The sequence below is a fragment of the Scleropages formosus genome, chromosome 13 (genome assembly GCF_900964775.1).
Source record: "Scleropages formosus chromosome 13, fSclFor1.1, whole genome shotgun sequence".
NCBI classification, from domain to species: Eukaryota; Metazoa; Chordata; class Actinopteri; order Osteoglossiformes; family Osteoglossidae; genus Scleropages; species Scleropages formosus.
This window is the reverse complement of record NC_041818.1, coordinates 2,826,036-2,845,750: the sequence shown is the minus strand read 5'-3', so window position 1 is coordinate 2,845,750 and position 19,715 is coordinate 2,826,036. Positions and strand designations below refer to the sequence as shown.

The window sequence follows — 19,715 nt, the reverse complement described above, 5'->3', positions numbered from 1 at the left end:
GTAGTATAGCGGTTAGAGCTAATGCCTTTGTCCCCAAAAGTTGCAAGTTCAAATTTCAGCTGCTCCTGCAGTGCCCTTGAGCAAGGTACTTACCCTAAATTGTTCTGGAAAAGTTACCCATTGTATAAATGGATAAAAAATTGTAAGTTGCTGTGGAGAAAAGCATCAGCTACATGAACTAATGTTACCTTCCTGAAACACAAATCTCAAGTATTTAGTAAAACCAATAGTGTGTTACTGTGTAAAACAAGCCTGTACGATGAGATTGCATCGATAGTGCTTTGGTGACATGGAGAGCGACCACATTCAGGTGAGTTCAACTTCTATTGTGAAAGAGAACGGTTATGGGACAATGATTTTCCATCAACTGTGACACCTGCGTAATTGCGGGAAAGCCTGACACTACACACTGTGTCAGCTGTCACACAACCTGACAAAAGTATTGAAAATGTATTACAGTAAATTATACTGCATTATGCACGTTATACTGATGACCTCTAAAATCAACTTCATTAAATCCCCTGGTGCTCTGAAAGATATGGTTTTTGTACATTCCATTCCTAAAGCATCCATCATGTACAAATTTCCTTTGTAGTCTTTGTGTATGTTCTGACGACAGCACAGTATTCTTTCACGCTGCCTCTGTAATGCACTGCATGATCTACTACTACAATCTGCTGGACAAAGCTATAAAGGCAAGCAAAGCCATACTTACCGGCAAGTGGCCAATGAGCGATGAAACGCTGTCAGACACATATATAATAATTCCGTCTGTGGTAAGTGCAATGAGAAAACCATCTAAAGCCTATGGAGGGTGAGGTACAAAAAACAGAGGGAAAAAAAGGGGAAAAAACAGCATATAGGCTTTACAGGGAACGATTCACTGCAAAAGATGTCACACTTAACTATAAAGTGGTTCATTTTTTGTGGTAACTTTCATTAAAGAATGTCTTTTAATATGGCTTACAAGCACATCCCTTCAATGCCTTCAAGAAGAACTCAAGATTTCTCTCTTTGCAAATTAGTCATTTTTGCATGTTTTTTTTCTTTGCTTTGTAAATGTATGTTTTCAAATGAGAAACTTAATTTTTCAAAGAAATATTTCCATAACATAACTGATGATGTTGATTTAGTGAAGGGGATGCAAAGGGGAAAATAATGTGCACAGACTGAAATTGTAAAGCATAACAGAACAAAGTACCTTAAAGTTTGGGGGGTGAATATTATCTGATGAAACTGTATGTATTGTAACGACCCGCGTTACTGGTGTTTGAGCGAGGATTGCGCTTATTGTAAATAGTTGCATTATGGGAAAAATGTGAACTGTAAGTGTGCAACCACTGGGGGCACTTCTGGGGGAAAGGATGGGGTAACCGTGTTTGGCAGTGGGAGGAAGAGAGAACCTGGGGGTGCCAAGCAAGTGGGGGAAGGCTGGCTTTGTGTGCAGATAAGTAACACATGTCCTTTTGTACTTACAAAATATCCCAACTCCTATTTTTGGTGAATGCATGTGTTGTGTTTTGTAGTATGTTTTATGTTAGGTGTAGGGTTTTTAATTCTTCATAGTACATTTTAAGTTGCACATTTTCAAAATGTATAACACTTATTGCACTGAAGTAGTCATCTGTAAATGATTGTGTGTGTGTGGTGTGTTTGTATTAATAAATTTATTTATTGTTACTTTATTTTAGGTGTATGGGGGGGTGTGGTGGCACAGTGGGTTCAGCCGGGGCCTGCTCTCTGCTGGGTTTGGGGTTCGAGTCCTGCTTGGGGTGCCTTGTGACGGACTGGCGTCCCATTCTGGGTGTCCCCCCACCAGCCTCGTGCCCTGTATTGCCAGGTTAGGCTCCAACTTGCCGCAACCCTGCTTGGGACAAGTGGCTTCAGACTGACTGTCTGTGTGTGTGTGTGTGTGTGTGTGTGTGTGTGTGTGTGTACATTAGTTTGCTGTGTGGGTGCTTGTTCTTTTTTAATTTTGCATATGCATTTCATCATTCCACTAAAATGTTAATGGGGGGACATGTTGTGAAAGGGGAAACACCCAAGTACGGTAAGTAAGGTGTATGGTAACACCCTGGGAACGGGCCAGGGGACCACCCCACTTGAGCGGTGAACTTACCAGGTAAGTTCCTTTTAATTATTTTTGGTTTTAAGCCTTGGAGTATGTTTTTAGTGTCTTAAAAGTTCTGTCATGTGGTCTTTATATTAACTGGTCTTGATTTTTATTGTTTTTTTTTTGATTTTATTATGGATGAGTAAAAATTTTTTTACATCTAAATGCCAGTAAAACAGAGGTACTTGTGGTGGGTGGTGATGCCAAACCTCTTGACATAATCACGTCAATCTTTACAACAAATGGTATTAGCTTCAAGCGTAGTGATTGTGTCAAGGATTTGGGTGTCCTGCTGGATGGAAAGCTGTCATTTGTATCTCATGTAAATGCTTTGACTGAGTCGTGCTTCCTTCAGTTAAGAAACATAGCTAAATTGCGGTGATTCCTATGTAGACTGGATGCTGAGAAACTGGTTCATGCTTTCAAGCAGGCTGGATTACTGTAATGCTTTATTGTCGGGTTGTCCATACCATACTGTATCCAGGCTACAGTTGGTGCAAAATGCTGCTGCGAGAATTTTCACCAGAAGTAGGAAAGTTTGACCATATAACACCGGTACTCAAATTGTTACATTGGCTCCCGGTCACATTTGGAGTTGACTATAAAATCCTACTTTTGACCTATAAAACAGTACATGGCATTGCTCCAAGCTTATCTTTGTGAGATTATTGATTCTTATATCCCAGGACGATATCGCCGTTCATTAGATGCAGGTTACCTTAAAGTACCTGTGATCAAAAAGACCTTAATAGGAGGTCGCACCTTTAGTTAAAGAGCACCTAAACTGTGGAATAGTCTACCAGTTACTGTCAGAAATGCCCCGTCTGTTTCTGTTTTCAAATCCCGACTAAAGACTTATATGTTCACTCGGACATTCCACCTTGAAATGTAATTCCACTTGCCTTGGTTGTTTGTTTGTTTTTTACCACCTTTATAAAAATGCATAATAAATTAAGTAACAAATTACTAACACTGTCCTATCTTCTCATCGAGCACTACCTCACTACATAAGACCTGAGGAGGCTGGCCAGTGGTGACAGACGAATTCTGTGCTGACAGAGGATGATGTCCATCTGCCATGACAAACGAGACGTTCCATGCTGAGCTTGTTAAACTGGTTTACAATTGTTACTTAATCTAGAATGCCCAGGAGGGGTGGGCAACCACTGGCCCGTGGACCCCCAGAGGCATTTTTTTTTTTTTCTCCCTCAGCCTTCAGTTGGGAGTTTTTGTTCCTTTCCCCGGTGGCCAGTAGGCATACTTATAGCTCTATAAAAGTACTTTATTATGGTAGCCATTAGTCGACTGTCTTCTTTCTTTGTATATTTTTCTTGCCTTATGCCTGTGTTAAAGCACTCTGTCACTGCGTGAGAAGAGCGCTCTATAAAAATAAATTGACTTGAATTTTATTAGTGGCATGGCACTTTATAAGATTAATTTATTTATTAAATAAAGATTTTAATCATCGGAAATGAACGGAGAAATTTTTACCTGTCGAGTTGGACAGTGTGTGGAACCAGACACCCTTGGTGGGCTGGTGATCCATTCTGAGCAGTGGAGAAAAAAATAAAAATGGTGCGCAGGTCCATGAGGAAACGGGGTCCTCGGACTTAGAGCATTATTTCCCTGTGTGCCGGTGTTCAGATAAAATGAACACTGCCTATGCGTCCTTCTTTGCCCCATCCAAACCTACGGCGCTGCGCACCACAGTAGTGTGTGTGTGTGTGTGTGTGTGTGTGTGTGTGTGCGCGCGCGCGCGCCACTTGTGCCACTATACACTGGAACACTTCGTCCTCAGCTGAAAAGGAAAAATAAACTCCTACTTCAAGCATCAGCTGGGTGAACTCTTCGTTGCAGAGAAAGAGGGGCTTCCAGTCTTGATGGATCTCAAACGACTCTGTCTTGGCCGTGATCTCTAGAAGATATGTCCACAGCTCAAAAACCGCAAACATACTGCAGAACCGAAGTTGCAGCCTATAGTGTCCAAGCTTCACCTTTTTGTTTCTCCAGGAAGTCGATGGTCCTCTGCAGGATTGTGGACTTATCCATCTTGCGAGGGCACCCCTGTGCCTGCAGCATAGTGCAGAGCTCCTTAATGAGAACATTGAACTGGTCCCTCCTCTTCTTCTCAGATTTGTTACGAGATGCCCTTTCGAAAAAACAAGAACTTATTCAAACAAGGACAGTGGACAGTGTTCAATCTAGACAAGATCCCTCTCAGCATCCTACTATAAAAATTAATGTGTATTTTCTCATAACTATTTGTCCGTTTCCATTTCATTAAGTTGGGGGTGCGGTGGTGCAGTGGGTTGGACTAGGTCCTGCTCTCCGGTGGGTCTGGGGTTCAAGTCCTGCTTGAGGTGCCTTGCGGAGGACTGGTGTCCCATCCTCGGTGTGCCCCCTCCCCCTCCAGCCCTCTGCTCTGTGCTGCCAGGTTAGGCTCTGGCTCCCCGCGACCCCGTATGGGACAAGTGGTTCAGACGGTGTGTGTGTGTGTGTGTGTGTGCGTGCGCGCGGATTTCATAAAGTGTGATGCAGAACACATTTTCTATTGTATTATTTGAATATATGCTGTAACTAGCACGATGGTCAGAAACACATTGCTGTGGCACATTACATCACCATTCTACTCCATTAAGATGGTTGTGAAGGCACTGCAATAAGGCCACACACAGATCTGGTGTAACCACAATGAGTGAGGACTTGAAAAGTAGTCGAGTCATGCTACCTTTTCGCCCTGCCTTTCTCATCTTCCTCCAACAGGTCATCCACAGAACCATCAGTACTGCAAGAAACACATAAACAGATACTGTATAATGCTATTTAAAAGCAAATTTTTACATATTATTCTGCTCCAGCTCAGCTTTCATCTGCAGTCTTTTTGTTGGCTACATGAATAAAACAACTGGAACATGACCAAATGAAGTGTGACTGCAGAGGAGCCAACATACACTTTCTGTTGTGTAAATCTAAATCATTGTTGGTCGAGGAGACCTGTTGCCCCACAAGAAAATATGCTTCATTTAATATATTCTTTCTGGATATTAGGATAGGACTGGATGGATAGGACTTGGATAGGATGGATAGGACTATATGGATAAGACTTAATGACTACAGACCTGTCGCCCTAACGTCTGTGGTCATGAAGTCACTTGAAAAACTGGTGTTGGACTACCTGAAAGACATCACTGGACCCTTGCTGGACCCCCTGCAGTTTGCTTACCGAGCAAACAGGTCTGTGGATGATGCAGTCAACATGGGACTGCACTACATTCTGCAACATCTGGACAAACCAGGGACTTGTGTGAGGATCTTGTTCGTGGACTCCAGTTCGGCCTTCAGTACCATCATCCCACACCTCCTCCTGTCCAAATTAACCCAACTTTCTGTGCCCACCTCCATCTGTCAGTGGATCACCAACTTTCTGACAGACAGGCAGCAGATAGTGAGGCTGGGAAAATTCTCATCCAATACTCGCACAATCAGTACTGGAGCCCCCCAGGGATGTGTGCTCTCCCCACTGCTCTTCTCCCTGTACACCAATGACTGCACCGCAAAAGACTCCTCTGTCAAACTCCTGAAGTTTGCAGACGACACCACACTCATCGGCCTCATCCGGGATGGTGACGAGTCTGCTTACAGACAGGAGGTCCAAGAGCTGGCTGTCTGGTGCAGTCACAACAACCTGGAGCTGAACACGTTCAAAACAGTGGGGATGATTGTGGACTTTAGGAGAAACACCTCAGCATTATCCCCACTCACCATCATGAACAAGCACTGTGGCAACAGTGGAGTCATTCAGGTTCCTGGGCAACACTATCTCACAGGACCTGAAGTGGGAGTTCCACATAGACTCCATTGTGAAGAAGGCCCAGCAGAGGTTGTACTTCCTTCGCCAGCTGAGGAAGTTCAACCTGCCACAGGAGCTACTGATGCAATTCTACTCTGCAGTCGTCGAGTCTGTCCTCTGCACTTCTATAACTTTCTGGTTCGGCTCAGCTACGAAATCAGACATCAGAAGGTTACAGCAGATAGTTCGGACTGCTGGAAGAATCATCGGCACATCCCCCCGCCAGCTCTCCAAGAACTGCACTCGTCCAGAGTCAGTAAAAGGGCGAGCAAAATCATTCTAGACCCCTCACATCCAGGCCACTTCCTCTTCGAACCCTTGCCATCTGGCCGGCGCTACAGAGCACTGAGCACCAGGACAGCCAGGGATAAGAATAGTTTCTTTCCTCAGGCCATTTACCTCATGAACACCTAAATCTCTCCCCTAGAGAATAAACCAGTGCAATACATAATGCTATTTATATTTATATTTATAACTATTTATCACATATCTCTTACTCACACTCCCTTGCATTTGTATCTAGTGACTATTTTTGTATATTGGGTACTTTATATTTTTAAAAATTTTTTATCCCTTCCTCACATACTCTATCTTCTCACCTGTCTTGTCACTGTCATTCTGTCTGTGCTGTGGTAGTTCCTGTCACCAAGACAAATTCCTTGTATGTGCGAACATACTTGGCAATAAAGCTCGTTCTGATTCTGATTCTGATTTTGGATGATGTTGGATGCAATGTCCACAAAGTTCACAAACATGTTGCTGTGACATTATACTTTTCATGGTAGTAAAGCAATGTGATATTTTTGTTAACCTAGTAACAACACTTCTTTTTAAATGTTAGCTCTTCAATTGCAAGGTGATGCATTAAACTAGATCTCCGCAAGCTGTTTTTAGAAGTGACCTCTTGTTTACACCCTGTCATTTAAGCGGAGCGAAGGCTGCATAATACAGCATGTAAACTGCTGATGTAATTTTGGGAAGACATGCTCCTTGATGACTGTAGAGGTACTATACATCGAGTGTACAGCAACTGAAATGCAACTGAAATTGTGCTGTACCTATGAATGTTGGTTTTACATGCCTATTTATTCAACTGATTGGATTTGACAAAGGACAGGAGCCAAATTAGGTTAAAACTGATTCCAGTATTTACAAACGTTGCATTTTTTTTTTGTTTTTTGTGGTTACTGTTTACATCAAGGGGTGTGGTGGCGCAGTGGGTTGGACCACAGTCCTGCTCTCCGGTGGGTCTGGGGTTCGAGTCCCGCTTGGGGTGCTTTGCGACGGACTGGCGTCCCATCCTGGGTGTGTCCCCTCCCCCTCCGGCCTTACGCCCTGTGTTACTGGGTAGGCTCCTGTTCCCCACAACCCCGTATGGGACAAGCGATTCAGAAAATGTTTGTGTGTGTGTGTGTGTGTGTGTGTGTGTGTTTACATCAATGAACCAATTCAAAGATAATTTAAAAAAAAATAATTTAAACTGTACAAATTACATAAAAATAACATTTCTGTCTGTTGCAAATATAGCACTTACTGTACATAAGATGCTACTTTTTACAGTGTAATCATGTTACATAGAGTATTACTTTACAAAGTGACAAGTAATATGTATGACTATAATATGCGATAAATTTGTAACTAAATCACCAAGCACTTGTCACTTAAGACAATGTGAATAAATCTGTGTGACATACTTAAGAGCAGGATAAATCACTGTAATTGCTATTTCACTGGAATAATGACCACTATTCTACTAATCTTAGAAAGAGATGTCATAAAATCTTATTGAAAATTTCCAGCTATTACAGGTGTAGCACAAATAAAACAATTTAAGTTTCACAAAATGAAGAAAGACAGTGCCCCCATAGTCAATATTATATAGCTATATAGAAAATTAATGGAAATTTACAGTGTATTGACTCAACAGCTCAGTCATACCAAATCCCAAGATTACTCATTAAGGTTAGACAAACAAATATTAAGTGTGAAGACCATACAGGGTCTTTAAGGTCAAATGTGACTCAATGTACCTCGCTGACAACACGTGTGTTAAAGAAGAGAGGAACTCACTCCCATTGTCGCTGGCCTGGCGGGCAATGTCCTTCCAGGGCGCCAGCGTTGTCCATCCTCAGTGGTGCTCCCGTCCGGGACCTCGCTCACTGCTCGCTTGGCTCATTCAGGCTGTCTGGCTTCTGACTTCATCCAACGGACCACTGAATTTCTTCTCAGCTGCTGTCTACAGCTTCCACTGTAGTCAGCCACAGGGACCAAGACCTGTGGGAAGAGGCACCGGCCTGATGGGATGAGCGAAAACACACGTGGGCAATTCAGTTGCACACGGACAGGACTGCCTGATGACCTGCTCACCATGATTCTGACATTGATGCAGGAAGGACATGGTTTGTTTTTTGTGCTGAATGGGAGAAAGGGTTACACAGCATTTCCTGCATGAGACTGCATTAAAGAAAGTTTTCTGTCACATCGTTTTTTTTTTTTTTTTTTTTTATCTAGATCAGCAAAGCAAGTGAGGCCCATTTAACCACAGTACAGACAGCAAAGGGCCCTAATTAGCAGATTAATGGGTGAATAACTGAAAAAGCACTCCTCCATAAATTTCAAAATGACTCAAAATAAAGACAGGCATTTTTTTAACAGATTACTATCACTAATCACCAGGACAAAATATTCTGCTGAGCCTTAGATCTCAGTGAAGATCATAAATAATTGATGGACGATTTTGACCCTTAGTACACAATACTTTATTTCCAGAATAAGTGAGTGTCGACAGCTTGCAGGTAGCAGGATGGCAAAAATATAGCTGCTTCAAGTTGTCTGGCAGGGACCTGGTGTTACACTCTTTAGAGGAACACTTTCTATCATCAAATGTTCAGCTCTGCAAATGGATACATGAAAAAAAGCCTAAATAACTAAAAGCAGAAAGTTTTAAAGTGAAAAATGGCAGAATGACGCATCCGTGGAGTTGCTGGTAAGTTAGATGCACACTTAATGTTCCTGTATGCATGTTATTGTTAGTTTGTCACAGCTCCTGGTTATGTCTATCAAACAATGACAAACTGATGAATTACCAAACAAGAATGGTTTAACCACCAGTTTTACTAAAGACACCGATCCTTGCGTGAAATGTGGAGAGAATGTGAGATAAAGTGGACCGAAGTTCATCTGACGCAAACACTCCGAGGAAGAAGGCCTGACCTAGAAAGGACTAAATTTTCCTTTTCTTTAACGTTTCCTTACAACAAAGACGAGAATAAATCTTGATGTGGTTCAGCAGGAAACAGACATTAAAGTGTTTGTGGCCACAGATGAAGAACAGGGCAGGTGGAGGTGCCCTGCTGTTGAAAGATCCACTTTCTCATCCTCCAGCTTGGCCAAAACTCCTGCGCTAGTTGGTGTTCTATGGTGTGATACGTGTAAATGTTGAGAGGGATGGTTATGCCTTCTGTTTAGAGGAACGGCCTTTTTCCCCAAGTGCAATGTGAAGCACAGCTATCCATACCGGGGGTACAGATGTCAGCTTTCCACTCTGTAGGATCCCTCCCATACTCTATGTGGGTATACTGGTTTCCTATCTATCATGGTTAAGGGTTCATTAATATATGCAGAAGCGACTACAGCTTCTGATGTTTGTACCTTAAACATTTAAACACAGCAGCTCCGCACAGTGAACATAAACTTCCATGGGGGCAGCACCTCAATGGCAGGTGGCAAATGATCAAAGAGGCAGTATTTCAATGATGAAATCAGTTATGCATACAGAGGCACAATTCTCCCCACATTCAGTGGAGTCTGCACCAGCTGCTCTGGTTTCCACTCACGGTCTGAAGAGATGTGCTTCAGCTGAAGTGCTGACTCTAAATTGCCCTTAGTGTGGGTGTGGTTGTGCATGTGATTTCCATGCGATGGACTGGCATCCCTTCCAGGATGTACCATGCCTCGCACCCTATGCTTTTTCAAACCGCCATGATTCTGGTTATGGTCTACAAAAGCATCAATAGAACTACTCCCAGATATCTACAAGACTTGATCATCCGCTACACCCCAACCAGACTGTTAGGGTCTTCCACATGCCCGCTTGGTGGTCCCACGCATGAAAGGTAAAGCACAAAGGTTCTCGGTTGTAGATCCGTTAAGGTGGAACGACCTCCCCATCTCACTCAGAACTGCTAAATGTCTGTCCACATTTAAAAAGGGTCTTAAAGCTCACCTCTTCCGGACTCATTTCGTCCATGATCTCTTAAGATCATGTAAGGTGTATTGTTCATGCACTATAACCTTAAGGTCATGCCCAGATAAACCTTTACATAGCTACTCCTGTAATGTAATGTGAATGTTTACATATCTCCAAAAAAAAAAAAAATTACCAGGAAGGTGATTTGGAATTGGGGGGGCACGGTGGCGCAGTGGGTTGGACCAGGTCCTGCTCTTCAGTGGGTCTGGGGTTCGAGTCCCGCTTGGGGTGCCTTGCGACGGACTGGCGTCCTGTCCTGGGTGTGTCCCCTCCCCCTCCCGCCTTACACCCTGTGTTGCTGGGTAGGCTCCGGTTCCCCGCGACCCCGTATGGGACGAGCGGTTCCGAAAATGGGTGTGTGATTTGGAATCATGGATCTTTCAATAAAATTTTATGCAGCTACTTGTGTGATGAACATTGGCTCATATGGTGGAAAGAAACAAACTGTACTTTATAAACACACGTCTGCATCTAAGTGTCTCTTTATGCTGATGTAATGCACACATTATATTTTCTATGAGATGTACATTGCTTTGGAGAAAAGCACCTGCAAAATGAATACATGTAAATGACTTTGAAATAACTAGGGCAAGTGGGGTAAGTAGGGTAGGGAAAGAACCACTGAGTGTAAGCTGACTCATAGCAACCACCTGTATGGTTTTCATGGTAAGGGAGGGTACGAAGGGGTTTACCGTACATTACCTTATTCTGTGCAAGTACATGGACACTAAGGAACCAGCCTTATCTGCTGCACCATCATAGTATACACTGGATATGTCGTTATGACTGATGATGAATATATGGATCACACACACACACACATTTTCTGAATCCCTTGTCCCATACGGGGTCGCGGGGAACCGGAGCCCAACCCAGCAACTCAGGGCGTAAGGCTGGAGGGGGAGGGGACACACCCAGGACGGGACGCCAGTCCGTCGCAAGGCACCCCAAGCGGGACCCAAACCCCAGACCCACTAGAAAGCAGGACCTGATCCAACCCACTGCGCCACCACGCCCCCCTTATATATGAATCAAATGATGACAATAAGAAAGCAGACCATGAAAGAGGAAGTCGAGGTGTTTCACCAGTTACAGCATCTTAGGCTGGTCTTACTGACAACACCACAACATAAAATAAAACTGCTATTTTACTAGTACATGTTTTCTATCGATATATTGTATAATCTTTTCTGTAACACAAGGAATACGTAGGTTTCCAAGCAGAAGCAATTAAATGTCAACATATGTGTTTGTCATATCACCCATACGAGGTGATGTTTACACCTCAAAGGACAATGTTTCTCCATTTAAAAAACCTAACTTTTATTACCATCAACATGTATGTACACATTATGCATGTATGACTGTGGCCTCCAGTGTATGCAACATTTTCTCCTTTGTTCGTTGTGCGTTGCAATGTTATCATTAAAAACATTAAGTGAACTCAACTAAATGAACAAACATCAAGGTTTCGAACAGGAAGTGCAAGGTTTGCTGACGTTCTTCCTCTTCAACACCTATCATAAAACACATGTACAGTAAACTTAAGCAATAATCCAACCTGGAGAAACAATGCCAAGGTACATTACAAAGAAGTCACATCTGTTTTCCTCCTTCAGTTAGTGGGACTGACAGATTATATTTTGCTGGCTTTTGATGGTCCTGAACTTCAACTGAATTAACTTTAAGAAGCATAGTGAGGTATTCTGTATTCTATTTAATACATTCTATATTCTGCTCCATAAACAAACTCTTTTTACATCTTTTCAAGTAAAGAATGAGAAGGAATTACACTTTCTTCTCATTCATGTTCATCACTATGTCCTATGTAACGGACTGACAAACATACTATAAGGGACATAAGGGACATATAAAACATTCATCCACTGTAATTTACTGCTTGTACTAGTCAGGGTCACGGGGGGCCAGAGCATAAACCAGAATCATTGGGAGTAAGGCTGAAGGGGTACACCCTGGATGGGGCACCAGTCCATCACAGAGAATATACAGTATTTTGTGTAGTGAAGAGATGAGTTGTCCAAGTAAGACAAATGGGGAAGAATACACCATCTGCTCCAAAAACTGCAGCTTTTAATATTTTGTTGAATAAACTGCAATGACTTTTTTTTTTTTTAAATTGCTCCAGGACTGCCATATTACAGACGTTTCTTACACATTTACAGTGCATGAACACTTCAGTCCACACACACATTTTTTGAACCGCTTGTCCCATGCAGGGTCGCAGGGAACCAGAGCCTACTCGGCAACGCAGGGCGTAAGGCCGGAGGGAGAGAGGACACACCCAGGACAGGATGCCAGTCCATCACAAGGCACCCCAAGCGGGACTTGAACCCTAGACCCACTGCACCACTGTGCCACTACCCCCCCCCCACCACTTCAGTCCACATTGAGTTGAAAAAAAGAGTAACAAAACATTGCCAGCTGACTACGCTATTCACTTATATTTACTTTGATTCATGCAGCTGACACTTCTCGCCAAAGCAGTTTACAATTAGGGATGTGACAGCGCTGATCAAAATCTGCATCCATCGAATGCAGATTTAAATGTATAAATCTGTACGGATGCAAACACAGATGTGGTTTTAATGAAAAATAAAATGGAAAGTGACTTTACTAATCCACATGCACATAATTAAAATATAAAAAGAAATATTTGGTTTAAACCTTACTCACAGGAGAAATCTTCCTTTTGAAAAACCCTGGTTCATGGTCAGATTAAATATTATTGAGAATATTAGCATTCATTTATATCAGTATGAGTATTTCCAGTTAAATTCTCAAAACAAGCTGCATATATGCGAACTCAAATAGTCTTGTGCGACAACAAAGACCACAATGATGCACAACCCCAATTCCAAAAAAGCTGGAATAGTATGGAAAATACTAATAAAAACAAAAATGAGTGCTTTGTAAATTTATTAGGACTTGTATTGAAACAAAAACAGTATAAAGACAAGGTATTTCATTTTGTACCTAATCAGCTGCATTGTTTTTTGAAGATAGAATTTTATTCTGAAATTGATGCCTGCAGCATGATCTAAAAAAGCTGGGACAGTCGAGTGTTTTTTTAATAACACTTGAGTGTTTGGGCACTGAAGACACCAGTTTAAGTTTAACAAGCAGAATTTTCCCTCATTCATCCATTATACAGGTGTTCAGCTGTGTAATTGTACAGGGCCTTCGTTACTGTATTTTGTGCTTCATAATGCACCACATGTTCTCAATCAGAGACAGGTCAGTCTAGTACCACACTCTTCTTATGTTACATTTATTTATTTAGCAGACACTTTTGTCCAAAGCAATTTCCAACAAACTCTAGTGTTATCAGCCCACATACCATATTCACCAAGGTGACTTACACTGCTAGATACACTACTTACAATGGGTCACTCATCCATACATATATACATCAGTGGAATACACTCTCTCTGTCACTCACACACTATGAGTGAACCTGAACAGCATGTCTTTAGACTGTTGGAAGAAACCCACACAGATTCAGAGAGTACATGCAAACGCCACACAGGCTGAGCAGGGATCGTACCCACATCCTCTCGCACCACCCAGGCACTGTGAGACAGCAGTGCTACTTGCTGTGCCACTGTGCCACCCACCATGCCTCACGCAGCCATGCAGTTGTAATCCGGGCAGAATGCGGTTTGGCGTCATCATGCTGGAAAATGCAGGGACGTCTCTGGAAAAGATGGCATCTGGATGGCAGCATATATTGCGCCAAAATTTGTACATATCTTTCTACATTAATGGTGCCCGCGCAGAAGTGCAAGTTACCCATGGCATGGGCACTGACATACCCTCATATCATGACAGATGCTGACTTTTGGACCTGACGCTGATTACAGCTTGGATGGTCTTTTTCTTCTTTGGCCCGGAGAACACAACGGCTGTTTTTTTCCAAGAACAGTTTGAAATGTTGACTCATCGGACCACAAAACACGACTCCACTTAGCTACTGTTCATCTCAGATGAGACCGAGGCCAGAGAAGTCGGTGGTGCTTCTGGACAGCGTTGATATATAGATCTGCTTTGCATGGTAAAGCCTTGACTTAGATCTGTGGATGCAGTGGCAAACGGTGGTGACCGACAAAAGGTTTACCGCAGTATTCCCAAGCCCATGTCATGATATCCCTTACAGACACATGACAGTTATTAAAACGGTGATGTCTGAAGGATCAGAAATCATGCGCATTTGGAAGTAGTTTTTGGCTTTGCCCTTTACGCACAGAGATTTGACTGGATTCCTCGAATCTTTTCATATATTGTGCACCATAGAGGGTGAAATGCCCAAAATCCTACTGGTTTGTATTTGGGGAAAGTTCTCAAAGTGCTGGATTATTCGCTGACACATCTGACAAACTGGCAAGCTTTGACCCATCCTTGCTCTTGAAGGACTAGGACTTTTCTGGAGACTTTTTATAGACTGTAACACGATCTTCTCATCTGTTTAACAACACCTTGTTATTTCAATTTGTCATTGTTATGCAGGGATGTGACAAAGATCGAATCTGAACATTCTTGAACTTTAAATGTTTTTGGTATATCCAAAATCTGTTGAATTTTAGCAACATGTTTTCAGCGGATACAAATTTGATGTGGGGGGAAGTAGTCAAAGCAAGGAAGTTTTATTTTATATAAGTCTAGATGCACTTGAGAGAGACTGTGAGGATGATTGTACAGTACTACATGTGCACCGGCATACACCTTTATATCCAAATTACAACTCAATGATTGGCGCGTATATTTGCCTATCAATTACGTAGTGAAATGCATTAGGCCTATTTTGTAAGACTTTGCAAACCATGTACAACCCCAATTCCAACAAGCTGGGACAGTATGAAAAATGTTAATAAAAACAAAAAGGAGTGGTTTGTAAATTTACTTTGACTTGTATTGAAACAAAAACAGTATAAAGACAAGGTATTTCATGTTGTACCTAATCAGCTGCATTGTTTTTTGAAGATATACTTTTGTTCTGAAATTGATGTCTGCAACACATTCCAAAAAAGTTGGGACAGGGTAGTTTAGGACTGGTTACAGGAGTTTTGGGTTGGGCTTATTTTGCACATTATACTTTTCTTTCAACAAACACCAACATGTTGGAGGTTCAGACTGAAAGACAGGACTATGAATAAAAAGACAGCACATTGCACCTGCACCACATAATGGAGAAGTATGGTCTGAGTATGTCTTTGTGATTTAATATTTCATGACCAAAATTAAGAAGTGCAGTGGAGCAGCGCTCCTTTTGCCCGTTCATAGGTATAACACAAGTAGTAAGAGGACCGCTACGTGCGTTCCGTGTCCACACTGCTGTATGTTGTGCTGTATGTGCGTGGTGTACAGTTTAAATGTTGTAAACATTCATCAATCATTTGTGATTGATTGTTGCCATAATACAGTAAGGAAATACATGTACAGTGAAACTTCTCTCTGATGAGGACAGGGACTTTTCTCATTAAAACAAAAAACAGCAGAAAATAGAATTCAGGTAAAGCAAGCAAAGCTGCATGTGAAGTGTTTTACAGCTATTTGTGGTATTTCACCCTCTGACTGATACACACACACACACACACACACACACACACACACACACACACACACACACACACACACACACACACACGTGTTCAAGTTTGATGCCCTCCTTACCAAGCAGTTCCAATAAGGATGAAGGCACACTAGAGGGACTGTGTAGGGGCAGCTAATGGCATAGCAGCTGAAACTACTGCTTTTACATTGAGAGACTGCAGGTTCAAATCTCGCCTGAGCAAGGTACTTACCCTACTTAAAATTAACCTTCTGTGCAAATGAGTAAATCATTGTAATTAGTCTCTTGAAACACTGACACAAATTAATGCAAAGGTTTAGTGTGAAAAGAAAAGTCCCTTGTCTTTTACTTGTCTTATACTCTTAAGGCAAAAATGGACACATGCAACTGAACATGTGAGAAACCCAGGACACTGCTTTACACACAGCACATTATACAGATTTCAGAAAAAAAATCGGCCCATGTACAAAACGGCGAAGGGTTGCTGTGGCAATACAGTACTATTACTACAATAATAAATGCCTTTTACAAACAAATCATAAAGTCACTTCACACAAGCATGCCTTGCTAGTACTCTAATTATTTCAGAATTTATTTTCCAGTAGGCCCATACAAGTTGGACGAAGTGCTGATTGTCTCAACAATCTAAATACCTTGTTCAGAGCACAGACTATATGGGTAAACGGCAAAATTTTAGAACTTTGCTGTCAGGTTTCTCTCAGCTGGTAATTAAATGACCACACAGTAAAAGGTCAAAACCCAAAAACACCAGGTACTTTTGTGCCGCAAACAGAAGATGAACAGGGACAGCAGAACATCCAACTAGACAACAGAATCTAACCAGCTAGTTAACATTCGTTCAACACAATGTGAAAACACACACCTAGGTCTGATAGCCTGGGTTCAAAAATCAGACGAAAGCAGGCGCACAATGATTAAAAAATAGGTGAAAATACTCGTCCAAAAGGTTACAAGACTTACTTTGGCATCAGATGGCTCTGATTTTAATTATGCTTGCTAGGATTTTGAAGCATGGACTCGTAGAAAAAATATGGCACAACAGGTATCTCTTGCATGATCAGCGTAACCTACTGTCTATACAGACTCTTCTTATATAAAGAACTATTTGTTACCATTAATTTAAACAGAAAAAAAAAGAAATAATGTGTTCCTCAGCCACAAATCACTCCCCTATTCATTCGCCAAACAGCACGTGCCTTACAGCATCTGGGCTCTGGGTTCAAATGCAACTCAGTCTGAATGTTCTCCCTTGTTTGTTTTGGAATTCCTCCCACAATCCAAACATGTGCTTCAGGTGAACCTGTGATTCTAGACTGCCACAGTTTGTGAATGATTGCCCTACATAAATGGTTCTTTCTACTGAGCTCAGCAAAAGACAAATTGCACTTCTGTAAGGATTTGTTCCAGTGTCTTCTGTGATTACTGTCCACCCACCCATCATCTATTTCTCTACAGTATCTTTCCAGTTTGGTAAAAGAAAAAAAACAAGATTAAAAGGTGGGACATTACAAGACCCTGCTGTTGTCCTGTGGTTACTCTGTGATGGACTGACGTCCTGTCCAGGGTGTACCCTCCTTAGTGATTCCGGGATAAGCTCCGGACTCCCACAACCCAGGTGGTTGGACAAGTGGTTAGTGGAAACGAATGAATGAATGAATGAATGAATGAATTTCACAAGTACAACTGGAACCACTTCAGGTTTATGTGGCTATTTCAGTTGAAAGCGCTCTCAGCGAATGGTTATGAGCGCAACCAGGTCATAAACATCATTCGCCAACACGAAAACCGAAAAACTTCAGATAATACGAAACATACAACGATCGAACCAGCCAGAATTGCCTACCTCCCATACGTAAAAGGCACCACCGATAAAATAAGTAAACTACTCATAAAACACGGCATAAAAACCACTTTCATTACCGGATCCACTACAAAAAGACTACTCAGCACAGTTAAAGATAACCTGCCATTGAAGACCAGCGGAGTGTACTGAATACCCTGCAGCTGTGGAAAAACATACATCGGGCAGACAGGTCCACTTATCTTTACACGTCTCCAAGAACACATAAGACCCACCAGGAACAATAACATCGACTCAGCAGTGGCTGAACACTCACTGCAGGCCGGTCATGAGATCCGCTTTGAGGAGATCACAGTGCTTGCACCTGCTCCTGGGTACAGCAGCCGCATAGCGAGGGAGGCAATCGAGATAGAGAAACACCCCGACAATTTCAGTTGGGAGGAGGGCTTCAGACTATCAAGTGCCTGGACACCACTCATTTCGAGTCTTCGGACCAGTCCTACAAGAACCCAACCGCCTCTCATTAAAACTCAGTTCAGCGAGCCGTCCTGTAATACGAAAGAAACAGCGCAAAGAGAAAACACAGCGGGGGCACCACCTATTAGGACCACCCGCTACGACCTCCGACCCTGTTCCCGCCCATAAATATACCCACCCTCGTCAAACACTCCGTTTCACATCTAACCTTTACAAGATGTGGCCGCTCCCTGACGATGCTTCCAACAAGAGAAGCGAAATGTTGGAATGAATGTCCCACATGAAGCGGTTTAATCCAGAAGAACAAAACCCCATGTCAATGATGTAACTGATTGAGCCACAAATCCTCTAACACCTACCTCTACCAGTCTCACCTGAGCCCGCCAACCACGGTCTGTTGCTTCTGCCACCAGATCTGCATATTTTGACAGCTTCCGCTTGTAAGCCTTCCCTATAGCATCCTCGGACAGCACTGTTAACTCTACAAAGTACACAATCTGCTCACACTCCGAGTATAACACCATGTCCGGACACAATGAAGTATCCGCAATAACCAGCAGAACCTGGAGCTGCTTGCCCACATCAGCCGGCAGCTTCCAGTCCCATGCATTACCCCACCTACCAGGGCACGTCTGTCCTTGCATAGTGCTACGCTTTCCTGCCCGCACAAAACCAATTGTTTTAGCCATACTGCAAACAGGCAAGGAATTCACCACCAGCCACTTGCTCTCAAAAACACCTGCCAAACATGCCAAACATCTAAGCACTCAATTATGGCGCCAAGCTGATTCACAAACTACTAGGTCTGGGGCTGAGTGCCACATTGTGCAACTGGATCCTGGATTTCTTCACCAACAGACCGTAGCGTGTGTGGATTGGCAGAAACACCTCCTCCCCACTGACTCTCAACACTGGCACTCCACAGGGAAGTGTCCTGAGCCCGGTGCTGTTTTCCTTGTTCACACACAACTGTGTGGCCCGTCACAGCTCAAACACCATCATAAAGTTTGCTGACGATACCACCATTGTGGGTCTGATCACCAACAACGATGAGACGGCCTCATTGTCATTGTTTTGTTTTGTTTTGTGCAGTATTTGTATTGTCTCTGTCTTTTCCATAGTCTGTAGAGAAGCATTCAAGAAGAATTTCATGATATTTGTACACGGTACTTGTACCTATGATAATAAACTTGAAACTTGAACTTGAAACTTGAAGTATAGCGCCCCTGCCCCAAACTAACCTTACACCCTGACAAAATGCGCCTCAGCATCACCACAATGCTACACAACTTACAAGAACCATCACCACCTGCCCACTGCTTAACATGCTGTGGCGTTGGCAACACGTCGACTCGCCTCCATAGCTCATGCATCTTGCCAGCATAACTTTCTCTTCTCCACGCCTTCCCAGTTCACCCACTGGTCCTGTTTAACTAATGTGACTGCCTTTGCACGCCTCGCCTTCTCTTCCTGCCCCCGGACCTGCTCAATGACCAGCTGCCGTTTGTGTGCCTCTGGGACAGCACTCCACAACCGCCGCATACAGCCCGAGCCAAACCCTGCCTTCCCTCTCTGCATGTGTCCAACTACGTCCGACAACACCAGCGCCCCTTTAGC

General features: G+C 42.8%; 1 protein-coding gene across 9 annotated transcripts in view; it reads right to left on the bottom strand.

The window, feature by feature from the left end:
- Positions 1-19,715, bottom strand: part of LOC108929636 (neuronal PAS domain-containing protein 2-like) — an 83,666-nt gene that overhangs the window by 34,557 nt on the left and 29,394 nt on the right. For 8 of the 9 annotated variants that reach the window (XM_018744356.2, XM_018744590.2, XM_018744424.2 and 5 more), the window contains exons 2-6: positions 8,034-8,237; positions 4,842-4,898; positions 4,108-4,262; positions 3,937-4,028; positions 716-805 (exon numbers count right to left, since the gene is read on the bottom strand). In XM_018744356.2, the coding sequence (XP_018599872.2) occupies positions 716-805; positions 3,937-4,028; positions 4,108-4,262; positions 4,842-4,898; positions 8,034-8,089 (450 nt within the window). In that variant the 5' untranslated portion in view covers positions 8,090-8,237. Of the gene's footprint in view, positions 1-715; positions 1,690-3,936; positions 4,029-4,107; positions 4,263-4,841; positions 4,899-8,033; positions 8,238-19,715 lie in introns of those variants that run through there. The other variant, XM_018744938.2, reaches the window with a different exon arrangement.